General features: G+C 47.8%; 1 protein-coding gene across 1 annotated transcript in view; it reads left to right on the top strand.

The window, feature by feature from the left end:
- Positions 1 to 4,754: 4,754 nt before the first annotated feature.
- YPEL2 (yippee like 2) overlaps positions 4,755 to 13,902 on the top strand; it is a 38,474-nt gene continuing 29,326 nt past the window's right edge. Inside the window, exons 1-2 of the mRNA XM_083379896.1 lie at positions 4,755 to 4,903; positions 8,008 to 8,319. Coding sequence (XP_083236022.1) covers positions 8,203 to 8,319 — 117 coding nt within the window. The 5' untranslated portion in view covers positions 4,755 to 4,903; positions 8,008 to 8,202. The remainder of the gene's footprint in view (positions 4,904 to 8,007; positions 8,320 to 13,902) is intronic.

Genomic DNA, 13,902 nt, shown 5'->3' with positions numbered 1-13,902 from the left:
ATAAAGGTGCAAATGACAGACTCAATCATTCCTCTATTCCAGGGGTCTTCCAACTTGGCCCTTTTGTGACTTGTGGACTTCAACTCCCAGAATTCCTCAGCCAGCGTGCCTGGCTGAGGAATTCTGGGAGTTGGAAGTCCACAAGTCTTAAAAGGGGTGGACTTCCACTCCCAGAATTCCCCAACCAGCATGCTTTAAGATGGACAGACTTCAGCTCCCTGAGACACTGCAACCGTCATAAATATGAGTCAGTTACTAAGCATCCAGGGAGGCTACGACAGTTGTGAATGCGAAAATAACTCCATAACTCACTTTTTTCCGTGTTTTTGTAACTTCCAACAGTGACTAAATGAATTGGCTGTATAAGTCAAGGACTACCCGTTGTAAAATTGGTTATCCAGTCGCAGGATGGCCGGCTTTACGACATCACAAATTATGGTCCTAACGGTCAGGTTCCGTTATGGTCATAAGCCAAGGACTACCTGTTCGCTTTTATGAAACCTTGACACACACTCACCGAAAAAGAGGAGAAAAAAAATCAGGTCTGTTTGATCCTCATGCGGAGTTAGACTTGATTGTGCAAGGAGATGGACTCAAGAGGGATTGACGTAGGTTTCTTCAGAAGTAAGCGAAGAGAAACACACACACACACACACACACACACAACACACACACAGCCTTTTCTTTCCACGGCTGCTTTGCTTGGCTTCTAATAACTTGGGAATGTGGGCTGGAATGAGCTATTTAAAGGCCACCAAGGCCTCTGCTTTCCATCTGTGGCTGGGGGAATGGGGTGGGGGCCCTCGGTTTCCCCCAAAATAGCAACCCCCGCCCCACCCCCTTTTGATCGGAGCCGTTCTAGCTAATTTTGTGGCTCCTTTTATTCCCAACGTCCCCAAGATCGGTCTAGTTCAGGGGTAGGCAACCTTGGCTCTTTTCTGACTCGTGGACTTCAACTCCCAGAATTCCTGAGCCAGCATGGGGAATTATAGCCCCTTCATGACTTGTGGACTTCCAACTCCCAGAATTCCTGAGCCAGCCATGCTGAGGGGAAAGGGAGAGGTTTCCATGCTGAGCCATGCCGACTCGGGAATTCTGGGAGTTGAAGTCCACGAGTCAGAAAAGAGCCAAGGTGGCCTACCCCTGGCCTAGGCCTAGGCCGCTTTATGACTCGTGGACTTCAGCTCCCAGAATTCCTGAGCCAGCCATGCTGAGGAGAAAGGGAGAGGTTTCCAAGCTGAGCCATGCCGGCTCAGGAATTCTGGGAGTTGAAGTCCACGAGTCAGAAAAGAGCCAAGGTGGCCTACCCCTGGCCTAGGCCTAGGCCGCTTTATGACTCGTGGACTTCAGCTCCCAGAATTCCTGAGCCAGCCATGCTGAGGAGAAAGGGAGAGGTTTCCAAGCTGAGCCATGCTGGCTCAGGAATTCTGGGAGTTGAAGTCCACGAGTCAGAAAAGAGCCAAGGTTGCCTACCCTTGGTCTAGTTTGATTTCTTCTTTTAAAACTTTGCACACTCAGGCTGTCCTGTTCGGTCCTCTCCCTTCCGATCCTCGTATGAAGTTCATAGAACATAGAATACTAGGACTGGAAGGGACCTTGGAGGTCTTCTAGTCCAACCCCCTGCCCCTGCAGCTGCTAGGACAGCCGTGGGTAGCCAGGATACCTCTGTTCACCTCATGATAAGCTTCCTTTGCTGCCCAGTGCGGACTAAGGTGGTTGTAAAACAAAAGCAATGCATGGAAAGCTTGTTTTGGGAAACCTCTTTTAAAATCCAGAGAAAACAAGAGGCAGGTATTTATCCCCAGAAAGCATTGGCGGCGGGGGTGGGTGGGTGGGGGTGCAGTGTGAAGCCATGACAATGCTTTCAGTGCTCAAGCTAGGTTTTTAAGTAGAAAACTGGGTACCGAATCAATAGGGAATATTTGCAGAGAAGGTTGAACTGTAGGGTCCTCGGTGCGCTCTATGCTTGGCTGTTTTCTTGCAGACGTTTCATTGCCCAACTAGCAGCATAATCTGTGCTGGAAGGGTGTGGGGTTTGCAGAGAGGAGGAGGAGGAGGAGGAGGACGACGACTGTGGGGTCCTTGATGCTAAGCTTGATTGTTTTCTTGCAGACCCAACTAGGTAACATCATCAGGGATAGAAGGGAGAGAGGTTTGTGGAAAGGAGGAGGAGGAGGAGGAGGAGGAGGAGGAACTGGGTTGTTTTCTTGCAGACGTTTCATAACCCAGCTAGGTAACGTTATCCATCACTGGTTGAAGGGAGTGGGGTTTACCCTTATTTTTACATACGAGTGACTTGCCATGTTGGTGAGCGTTTTCTTGATAGTTCCTTGATTGTTAGCTTGTTTGGTTGGTTGGTCGTTCCTTGATTTGGGGTAGTGTTTACATTTTGGCGGTTGGCCCGGTGTCAGTTTTGGCATTCACCTCTGCTCAGCTGAGTGTAGATTGCTGGGAAAGAGATGTTTTGGTGTTTGCTTTCCTCTTTGGCTGTTTGATTACCTGCCTGTTTTCAGCGGTGTGTAAACGTTGCTTATCTCTATGTGGCTGTTGATGGCCGAGTGCCAAGCTTCTAGAAATTCCCTAGCGTTTTTGGACTTGGCTTGGTCTAGGATGGTCACGGTTTCTCGCTTGAAACTATGGTTGGGTCTGTTCATAGGCTGGGAAATTAAAGAGGTTTCATTGTGTCTTCTGACTCAGTCAGGGGTCTTCCAACTTGGCCCTTTTATGACTTGTGGACTTCAACTCCCAGAATTCCTCAGCCAGGCACGCTGCCTGAGGAATTCTGGGAGTTGAAGTCCCCAAGTCATGAAGGAGCCATAATTTACCCCATGTTGGCTGAGGAATTCTGGGAGTTGAAGTCCGCAAGTCATGAAGGGGCCATAGTTCCCCCATGCTGGCTCAGGGATTCTGGGAATTGAAGTCCCCAAGTCATAAAAGGGCCATAATTTCCCCCATGTTGGCTGAGGAATTCTGGGAGTTGAAGTCCGCAAGTCATGAAGGGGCCATAGTTCCGCCATGTTGGCTGAGGAATTCTGGGAGTTGAAGTCCACTAGTCATAAAAGGGCCAAGTTGGAAGACCCCTGCTCTGAGTAGTATCCATGGGTGCACACTGCTAGTCTTCTGCCTGTTTGTTCTACAATGTGGCTATTACAGTCCTTACATTGTGTGTTGTATATTAGGGGTCCCCAATCTTTTGGGCCCTCCGGGACTGGTTTTGTGGAAGGTGATTTTTTCCATGGGCTGGGAATGAGGAGGAGCGTGCAATCTAGATCCCACGTATGTGCAGTTTTGCTCACCTGCCGCTCACCTCCAGCTGTGCAGCCCCGGTTTCTAACGGGCCATGGATCAGTACTGGTCCAAGGCCAGGGGGTTGGGGACTCTTTTGTAGATGACTCCTGGTTTTCCTTCTGGGATTGCTGGGATAGGATGTTTGGGTGCTACGGTGATGCCACAACTCCTGCAACCACATGCTACAAATATGTGGTTGTAAGAATCTGCCCCTTTCTTCCTTTCTCCCTTCCTCTCTCCCTCCCTCCCTCTGTCCCTCCTTCCCCCTCCTTCTTTCTTCCTTCCTTTCCTCCCTCCTTCCCTCCCTCCCCTCCTTCCTTCCTTCCTTCCCTCCCTCCCTCCCTCCCCTCCTTCCTTCCTTCCTTCCTTCCCTCCCTCCCCTCCTTCCTTCCTTCCTTCCTTCCGTCCATCCTTCCCTCCCTCCCCTTCCTTCCTTCCTTCCTTCCTTCCTTTCCTCCCCTTCCTTCCTTCCATCCCTCCCTCCTTTCCTCCCTCCTTCCTTCCTTCCTTTCCTCCCTCCCCTCCTTCCTTCCCTCCCTCCCTCCCCTCCTTCCTTCCTTCCCTCCATCCTTCCTTCTTTTCTTCCTTTCCTCCCCTCCTTCCTTCCTTCCCTCTCTCCCTCCCCATCCTTCTTCCTTCCTTCCTTCCATCCCTCCCTCCTTCCTTCCTTCCTTCCCTCCCTCCCCTCCTTCCTTCCTTCTCTCTTTCCCTCCTTCCTTCCTTCCCTCCCTCTCCTTCCTTCCTTCCTTTCTTTCTTCCTTCCCTCCCTCCCCTCCTTCCTTCCTTCTCTCTTTCCCTCCTTCCTTCCTTCCCTCCCTCCCCTCCTTCCTTCCTTTCTTCCTTCCCTCCCTCCCCTCCTTCCTTCCTTCTCTCTTTCCCTCCTTCCTTCCTTCCCTCCCTCTCCTTCCTTTCTTCCTTCCTTCCTTCCCTCCCTCCCTCCCTCCCTTCCGCCTCTTTTTTCTTCCTCCCTCTCTAAGTTCCCTTCTCAAACACAGTGCCCAAATTAGCCCATTTTTCTAAGGTCTGCAAAACACTGAACTGCAATCAAGCCGCAAGGCCAGAGATTGCCCAACGGATTCACAGCAAGCAGAAACGAGCTGAAACGAACCAAATTTAATATTTTGTGCAACTGCAGCCTGAGGGCTTCACCGACCTGGCCCAAGGCGTTGTGCAAAGCCAGACCTTGTGATGGGGATCATAGCGGAAAATTTTCAGCAAAACCAGATTTGATTCTGCTCACCTTTGAAAGAAAACTGATCGGATTGCTCCAAGGAGGGGCAGGTCAGTTTCGCCCTGTTCTTTCCTTGATCAGGTTTCTGGGGATTCCCCCTTTCAGTGGGGTAAATAAAGGTAATCCTCATCTTACCATTGTTTGCTTAGTGACCATTCAAAGTTATAACAGCACTGAAAAGAGTGACTTAATGATTGTTTTTCACATTGTAACTGAGCCTGGAAAATAGGGCCGTGAGATCTGAGCTGCAAAACCCCAGGAATCCACTAGAGGGCAACCCAAGTGGTCACGTGATCAAAATTCAGACGCTTGGCAACTGGCATGTACTTATGGCGTTTGCAGGGATCTGGGGTCACGCGATCACCTTTTGCGACCTCCTGACAGGTAAGTGAATCTGGCTCACCCATTGGCTCACCCATTGTCAGAAGGTGGCAAAAAGGATCACGTGATCCTGTGACAGCAGAAGTGTCACGAATACATAACAACAGCAATGGCACTTAGACTTATATTCCGCTTCCCAGTGCTATACAGCCCTCTCTAAGCGGTTTACAGAGTCAGCCTGTTCCCCCCCCCCACCCCCAACATTGTGGGCCCACATTTTACTGACTTCGGAAGGATGGAAGGCCGAGTCAGCCTTGAGCTGGCCAGGATCAAACTGCTGGCAGTGGGCAGAGTCAGCTGCAATATTGCATTCTAACCATTGCGCCACCATAGGAAGGAAGGAAGGAAGGAAGGAAGGAAGGAATAGCACTTATGTACCGCTTCGCAGTGCTCTACAGCCCTCTCTAAGCGGTTTACAGAATCAGCATCTTGCCCCTAATAATCTGGGTCCTCATTTTACTGACTTTGGAAGGATGGAAGTCCAAATCAACCCTGAGCTGGTCAGAATCGAACTCCTGGCAGTGGACAGAGTCATCCTGCAATGCTGCATTCTAACTACTGCGCCACCGCAATTCCTACATAAATAAATGCCAGTTGCCAAGTGTCTGAATTTTGATCATGTGTTCAGAGCAGGGGTGTCAAACTCAAATTCATTGAGGGCCGCATCAGCATTGCGGTTGCCCTCAGGGGGCCGGGTGGGTATGGCCAGGGTGGGCGTGGCCTACTGGGTGGGCGTGGCTAGAGTGTGTATGGCCTACTGGGTGGGCGTGGCCAGCTCTACATCGTTGGCATCAAGGCTGCCTATGGGGGCCTGGGCAGGAGTGGGACGGATCTGGGGGTCTCTGGCAGAAGGAGGGTCTCTGGGCCAGGGCCAAGGCAGCGGGGGCCGTTCCCTCACTCTTTCCATGGTGGCTTCATGGGCCACATGAAACCACTTCGCGGGCCGGATCCGGCCCCCGGGCCTTGTGTTTGACATGTCTGGTTCAGAGGGTCTTGCCTACGGTCATTAGCGTGAGAACCAGTCATAAGTCATTTTGTTCAATGCTGTTGTAACTTTGAACAGTCACTGAACTGAGTTATTACCCCACGTAGATAGGGCTCGCAACTTGGGAGTCCTCCTAGATTCACAGCTTTCTTTAGAAGACCATATAGTGGCTGTGACTAGGGGGGCCTTCACCCAGGTCCTCCTGGTGCGCCAGTTGCGGCCCTATCTAGACCGGGATGCCTTACATACGGTCACTCACATGCTCGTGACCTCTCGTTTGGACTACTGCAACGCTCTCTACATGGGGCTGCCCTTGAAGACCACTTGGAGGCTCCAACTGGTACAGAATGCAGCCGCAAGAGTTGTGTTGGGAGTTTCCCGATACTCCCATGTTACACCTCTGCTCCGCGAGCTGCATTGGCTTCCAGTTGTCTTCCGGGTGAGATTCAAGGTGTTGGTAATGACTTACAAAGCCCTACATGGCATGGGTCCGGAATACCTTAGGGAGCACCTGCAGCCGGCATCAACTTCCCTCCGCCCAGTACGCTCCCACAGAATGAATGAATGAATCAAAGAATGTCAACTGGTGGCCCCCAGGGGGACGGCGTTCTCTGTGGGCGCACCGGATTTATGGAACCATCTTCCGGTTGAGCTCCGGATGGCGCCCGACCTCCGCTCCTTCTGGCGCGATCTAAAGACTTATCTGTTCGAACAAGCTGGCCTGGCCTGATGGGATGGAGTTGGGTTTTATTAACGTGTTTTAACTTATTTTTAATGTGTTTTAACTTATTGTAAGAGTTGTGGGCATTTTGTTTAATCTCTTTTAATTTTTGTATTTTGTCTTTTAACATGCACTGCCCTGTTCACCGCCCTGAGTCCTTCGGGAGAAGGGCGGTATACAAATAAAATAAATAAATAAATAAATAAATAAATAAATAAATGGTTGTAAGTCTTACAGTAAAGTCGAATTAGCTGATCTGATTGTGCTTCCTCTTTGTTCTAGCAATAGCACTTAGACTTACATACTGTCCCACAATGCTTTATAGCCCTCTCTGGGCGGTATATACAATCTGGGCCCTCATTTTATTGACTTCAGAAGAACAGAAGGCTGAGTCAACCTTGAGCTACTCAGGATTGAACTCCTGGCGATGGGCAAAATCAGCCTGTAATACCGCATTTTAACCACTGCGCCACCATGGCAAGGGAGGAAGGAAGGAATAGCACTTATGTACCGTTCCACAATGCTTTACAGCCCTCTCTAAGTGGTTTACAGCAGGACTTTTCAACCTTTTCACCCATTGTACCACTTTTTGGATATGGCAACATCCGAGTACCACCAGTCACCTACCAAGGTGTCAAAAACGTGATGACCAAAAAAAAAAAGGAAAAAAATGATGAAGTACAGGTAGTCCTCGACTTACAACAATTCGCTTAGTGACTGTTCAAAGTTACAGTGGCACTGAAAAAAGTGCCCCCCCAAGCCACAGCCAAGCAAGACACCTGCCTGCCTGCCTGGCGGTGCTCTTCTTCCTGTCCGAGGTTTTCATTGTTGTGAGCATCTCTGTTGAGGATTAGCAGCAGGGGTGGGGTGGGGGGTGTTTGGTTTTTATTCCCCCCCACCTGCTGGGTGGTTGCAGCAGGTTTTGGTCACTTCACGTGACCCTGGGACACTGTGACCGTCATAAATATGAATCAGTAGCCAAGCATCTGAATGTAAATCACAAGACCCAGGAGATGCTGCAACGGTCCAGCTGATCGGCACTTCTTCTGGGCTCAGAAGCGCCAGGATCAGCACTGAGCTCCAGCTGGAGCATGGCACTGATCCTGGCACTTCCACTGAGCCCTGACAGCCCTGCAGCTCCAGCCGTCTCTCACTCAGGCTTGTTTGGTACTGCCACCGGTTCAGCTCATTCCCCTCCCCTGCTACCACTTTTCTAGGATGGTCGCGTACCACCTGCCAGGTGCCAACATACCACAGGTGGTACCCATACCACTGGTTGAAAAGCCCTGATGGCAACAACCTGAGGTAGTTTACTCAGAACTGGAATGCCGAAGGTTCATACGAGAGCTGACTACTGTTGTTTGGAAAACTCATTCTTTCTCCTTCTTTTTGTCCACTCAGGTTAACGTGGGTTGGTTGGCTCCTGGGCCCAGTTCTGTTATCCCGAAGGCATTGCCAGTGTGTGGAGCCTGCGCCACACCCGCCCCCTGCCAAATCACGGCCTTTACCTGCGTGTTCCAGTGTTTCCCCTGCGACCCGTCGTGTAGGAGGACCCCCTGGGCCACCTCCGAGTTCACGCAACATTCGGTGGCGCCAATGGTGAAGATGACGCGGTCCAAGACATTCCAAGCGTACCTGCCTTCGTGCCATCGCACGTACAGCTGCATCCACTGCAGGGCTCACCTGGCCAACCACGACGAACTAATTTCAAAGGTAGGTCATCCTCAAGCGGGGAGGACTGCTAGAGTGCCTGGGAAATTGAACAACCAAGACAATTTTAATGGATGTTTCACGCAGAGGTAGTCTTACGAGTTAGAAACTAAACCCCAAATTTATGTTGCTAAGTGAGACATGTTAAGTGAGTTTTGCCTCATTTTACGAGCTTGTTGCCTCCGTTGTTAAGTGAATCACTGCAGTTCTTCAGCTAGTAACATGGTCGTTAAATGAATCTGGTTTCCCCATTGACTTTGCTGGTCAGAAGGTCGCAAAAGGGGATCACATGACTCCCAAGACACGGCAACCGTCATAAATATGTGCTGGTTGCCAAGCGTCTGAATTTTGATCACGTGACCACGGGAAAGCTGCAGTGGTTGTGTGAAAAACAGTCCTAAGTCACTTTTTTCCAATGTTGTTGCAACTTGAAACGCTCACTAAACAAAACAGTCGGAATTCGAAGACTCCCTGTATTTTTCCTCCAGAAAAAGTAATTTGATAATTGCAATTGTAATGTAATTATCCAGAACCAACTTTGGGGGAGACGGTCTCTGCCAGGATGGAAACAACAGCCTTATGTTGCTTTTCCAAAAACGCAGATTCAATGGGTCTTCTTTCAAAAAAAAATTTGACTACAAATAGTCCTAGACTTAAAAAGGGGCCATTTTCACCCTTGGAACAACTGCTGCAACATCTGCATGGTCAGTTGATCTGTTCGGTCCCAGCCCACGTGAGTCCTGGCTATGCTCACAAGGAGAAACTCCTCTTTCAATCAAGCGGGCAGGAACCACAGGAAAAACCCAAACCCCTTTTATTATTCACAGACCTCAGTCCATGTCCGAGGCAAAGAAACACGGTTCACAGAAACTCGATCCTCAACACAAACGGTGGCCTTCGGCAACCAGCACCTCCCACACCTTCCCTTTTAGCATTCAGCCAAGGCGTGGCTTCCTAATGCTTTCTCCTTTGCCTTTGGAGCCGCCCCATTGCATTCCTCTGTCCTACTCGCTTCTCTTGCTGGCGCTGTTGTGCATCCTGGATTTGTCCCAGCTGTGCTTCGTCGCTGTCCAACTCAGGCTCCCAGCACAGCTGTGTCTCAGCCTGAGTGTGAGTAGAGGGGCCAGCATGATCAAAATCCAGCCGCTTGGCAACTGACTCATATTTATGACGGTTGCCGTGTCCTGAGGTCATGTGACCACTATTTGCGACCTTCTCACAAGTCAGTGGGGAAGCCAGATTCATTTAACAACCTTGTTACTAACTTAACAACTGCAGAGGCAAAGATTTCAGCATATTTGAAAGACCAGTCGCAGCAGAGATATATTGTGGAATGGAGAAGATGGATTGAATATATTCAGAATAAATATGGGACTAAAAACTTTCACTTAGCATTTGAATAAGTAGTGGATTTTTATGATGTATAATTAGTTAGTTGTTATTTTATTAATATTATGATTACGGAGAGTTAAAGTGCTATAGACTTTAATGTTTTATTTTTGTTGTTAGCATATTTTAGCCTATGTTTGTATTATTATACCCTGTATTCAGCTCTGGGAAGTCGGGGAGGGGAGGATAGGGGAGGGTTGGGGAGAGGGGAGGGGGAGGAGGGAGTTTTTTGTATTCAAAATGTATTGTAAAACTTTTCAATAAAAAAAACACCCAACTGCAGTGATTCACTTACCAACTGTGGCAAGAAAGGTTGTGAATTGGGGCCAAAAAAAAAGACTTTAACAACCATCTCACTTAGCAACAGAAATGTTAGGCTCAATTGTGTGGTCGTAAGTTGAGGACTACCTGTATTGCATAGTATCGTGCGGGTTTTGAGTGTGAGTGTGAGTGTGACCAACTGTTTTGTGTGTGGGGGGGGAGAAATTGTTCTTTAGCAGTAGTTTTTTATTTCAAGAAGGTTAAATGGATATTCTTGATGCTTTTATCTAGTTCCCTAAGATCCGTTCTGGGAAATATTTTTCATATTTTTTTGTTGGCACCTTCTTTCTGGCAGGTGCAAGGGTGAATATTTGTTTTATTTTATGGCTTAATTTTTGCTCCTGTGGTCCTGAGTTCAATTAGTAAGAAGATCCCTATTGTGGCTTTGTTGTCTGGCCAAAATGGGAGTCTGGCTGAAAGCAAAGGAGTTGAATGCGGTTTTGTGGGTTCCCTCTGGAGGAACACTGTATGCTTCGGGGTGTGAGTGTGGATTGAAATTGTTGCACTTTTACCCCGGGAGAGCTGGGTGACCCACTTTTGGAAGTGACTGGAATGTTTAGTTTATTTCAAACATTTATAAGGCTTGAATAACTGGGCTTGCAAGGGTTTTGGGTGGCCTCAGCTATGCAGGTAAGTCCTCAATTTAGAACAGTTCATTTAGGGACCGTTTGAAGTTACAGCGGCAATGGAAAAAGTGACTTAGGACCGTTTCTCACACTTACAACCATTGTAGCATCCTGATGATCACATGATCAAAATTCAAACACTTAGCCAATGACTCATATTTATGATGGTTGCAGCGCCCCGGGGTCGTGTGGCCCCCTTTTACGACCTTCGGACAAGCAGAGTCAACCAGGAAGCCAGATAACAACTGTGTTATTAACTTGAACAACTAAAGTGCTTCACTTAACAACTGTGGCAAGAAAAGGTCGCAAAATGGGGCAAAATTCACTCAACAACTGTCGTGCCTAGCAATAGAACTTTTGGACTCGATTTTGGACTATAGAATAGAATAGAATAGAATAGAATAGAATAGAATAGAATAGAATAGAATAGAATGCAGCAGAATAGAATAGTAGAACAGAATAGAATAGTAGAACAAAATAGAATAGAAGTAGAACAGAACAGAACAGAATAAAATAGACCAGAACAGAATAGAACAGAACAGAATACAGCAGAATAGAATAGCAGAACAGAGTAGAATAGAATAGAAGTAGAACAGAACAGAACAGAATCAAATAGAGCAGAATAGAATAGGAGTAGAACAGAACAGAACAGATTAGAGCAGAATAGAGCAGGAGTAGAACAGAATAGGAGTAGAACAGAACAGAATACAACAGAATAGAATAGCAGAACAGAATGGAACAGAACAGAACAGAACAGGAGTAGAACAGAATAGAATAGAACAGAAAAGAGTAGAGCAGAACAAAATAGCAGAACAGAACAGGAATAGAATAGAATAGAATAGAATAGAATAGAATAGAATAGAATAGAATAGAATAGAATAGAATAGAATAGAATAGAATAGAGCTGGAAGGGACCTTGGAGGTCTTCTAGTCCAGCCCCCTGCTCAAGCAGGAGAACCTATACCATTTCAGACAGGTGAATGTCTAGAATAAATCGAGGACTACCTGCAAATAATTTTTGTTTATTTACTTATTTCATTTTTACCCTGGTTTTTCTTTTGTACTACTCCTGCCTCCCACCCTGTGAGGTGGGTTGTGCCGAGAGGGAGGGACTGTCCCAAAGTCACCCAAGCTGAAGAGAGGACTAGAATTCTGGCTACTGCATCGTCGTCGTCTTCATTTTACGGGTAGTGCTCAACTTACAACCATTCATTTAGCGACCACCGTTACCAAAAGCTACGGTGGCTCTGAAAAGAATAATTTATGATTACGACCATTTTTCACACTTACGACTGGCGCCTTATCCCGAACAGCCACGTGATGGCAATTTAGGCCAGGGGTCTTCCAAGTTGGCCACTTTAAGACTTGTGGACTTCAACTCCCAGAATTCCTCAGCCAGCCACTGGCTGAGGAATTCTGGGAGTTGAAGTCCACAAGTCTTAAAGTGGCCAACTTGGAAGACCTCTGATTTAGGCTCTTGACACCCAGCACCTCCTTTGGACATTTGCAGCATCTTGGTGATCGCCATTTGCATCTTTCTCAGTCAGTTTCCCGCAAGCAAAGTCTATGGAGGGAGCCAGATTCACTTAACGATCATATGATTCACTTAGCATCGTCAGCGATTCGCTTAACAATGCTGGCCAAAAAGCTTACAGAATTAACAACCGCTTTGCTTCGCGGCCTGCAAAGTGGTCTGTGCAGAGAAAAACCCCACCTCTGCTGAAGCCCTTTTAGCTTCACAGTTGAGCGGTACGGATAATCCTCGACTTATGCCCGAAATTTATGTTGTTAAGAGAGACGGTTGTTAGTTGGGTTTTGCCCCATTTTTATGACCTACCTTGCCGGGGGGGGTCAAGTCGAATCGTCGCAGTTGTTAAGTTAGCAAACACGGTTGTGAAGTGAATCCGACTTCCCCCGTTGATTTTGTCAGAAGGTCACAAAAGGGGATCACGTGACCCCAGGACACTGCAACCGTCATAAATACGAGTCAGTTGCCCAAGCATCGGAATTTGGATCACCTGGCCACGGGGATGCTGCAATGGTCGTCAGCGTGAAAAACAGTCATGACACTTTTTCCAGGGTCGTCGTAACTTTGGACGGTCACTAAATGAACTGTTGTCGGTCGAGGACTACCTGTATATTATAATGAGGACTAGGAACTTACGACGACCCTGGAAAAAGTCTCATGACTGTTTTTCACACTGATGAACTGTGGACGGGTATCGGGCTGCGGCATATCAAAAACGGGTCCACGCAAAGAAGCAGACGGCCCATCCACGGGATACAGGCAATACACGAAACCACGCCCCCTGTGGTCCAGGAAAAAATCCCCTTCCATGGAACCGGTCCCTGGTGCCCAAAAGGTTGGGGTGGGCCCACTAAATTAAAAGTTCCTGATCTTCCGTGCCTGTGATGTGCTTAACAACCACACCATAAAATGGTCGTACAATTGGACCCCATCTGATGATGTCTCGCTTAATGACTGTATCACTTAGCAATGGTAGTTGTGGTCCCAATTGTGGTTGTAATTCGAGGACTTCCTATATTTGCATCTGGAACTGCAGTTTTTTAATGAAGTTCCATGCGTGAACCCAGACATACACATGGTTACAACCAAATAATCTGTTTCTTGTAGTTTGTTGCTGCGTTTTTTTCCATCAGAAGAAATAAGCAACGTTGATTATGGAAGTATGTCAAGAATGCTTTTCTGGCATCCTACATCTTCTCTTTTCTTCCCTTCAAACCAACCAATCACAATTAAAGTACCTCGACAGGGAAAATAGTTGTGTTTTGAGTCTGGAAAATAGGACTGTGAGATCTGAGCTGCAAAACCGCAGGAATCCACTAGAGGGCAGCACGGAATTTTCTTGCTGCCCTCTGCTGGTTCTTCAGAGTATTGCAGTCCAGATCTGATTATCCTCTCTAGGAAAAACTTCTTCCATTGGGGAAAAAAAAGAGATCTCTATAAATCTCTTTTAATAATCCAATATAGAATAGTGCCTCTATGGCAGAGGTCCCCAACCTTTTGGGCACCAGGGACCGGTTACGTTGGGGAGAGATTTTTCCATGGACTGGAGGGTGCGTGGTTTTGTGTGCTGTCTGCATACCGCGGATGGGGCTTTCCTTGTTTGTGCAGACCGGTTGCTGGCATGCTTTGGTCCGGTACTGGTCCACGGCCCGGGGGTTGGGGACCCCTGCTCTATAGGATTAGTTTCAGCATTCTTTCTAATCAGCCCCTTTTAGGGGCAAG

This window comes from Vipera ursinii (genome assembly GCF_947247035.1).
Source record: "Vipera ursinii genome assembly, chromosome: 1".
NCBI classification, from domain to species: Eukaryota; Metazoa; Chordata; class Lepidosauria; order Squamata; family Viperidae; genus Vipera; species Vipera ursinii.
The sequence above is the reverse complement of the archived record's forward strand: the minus strand, read 5'-3'. Positions and strand labels throughout refer to the sequence as shown.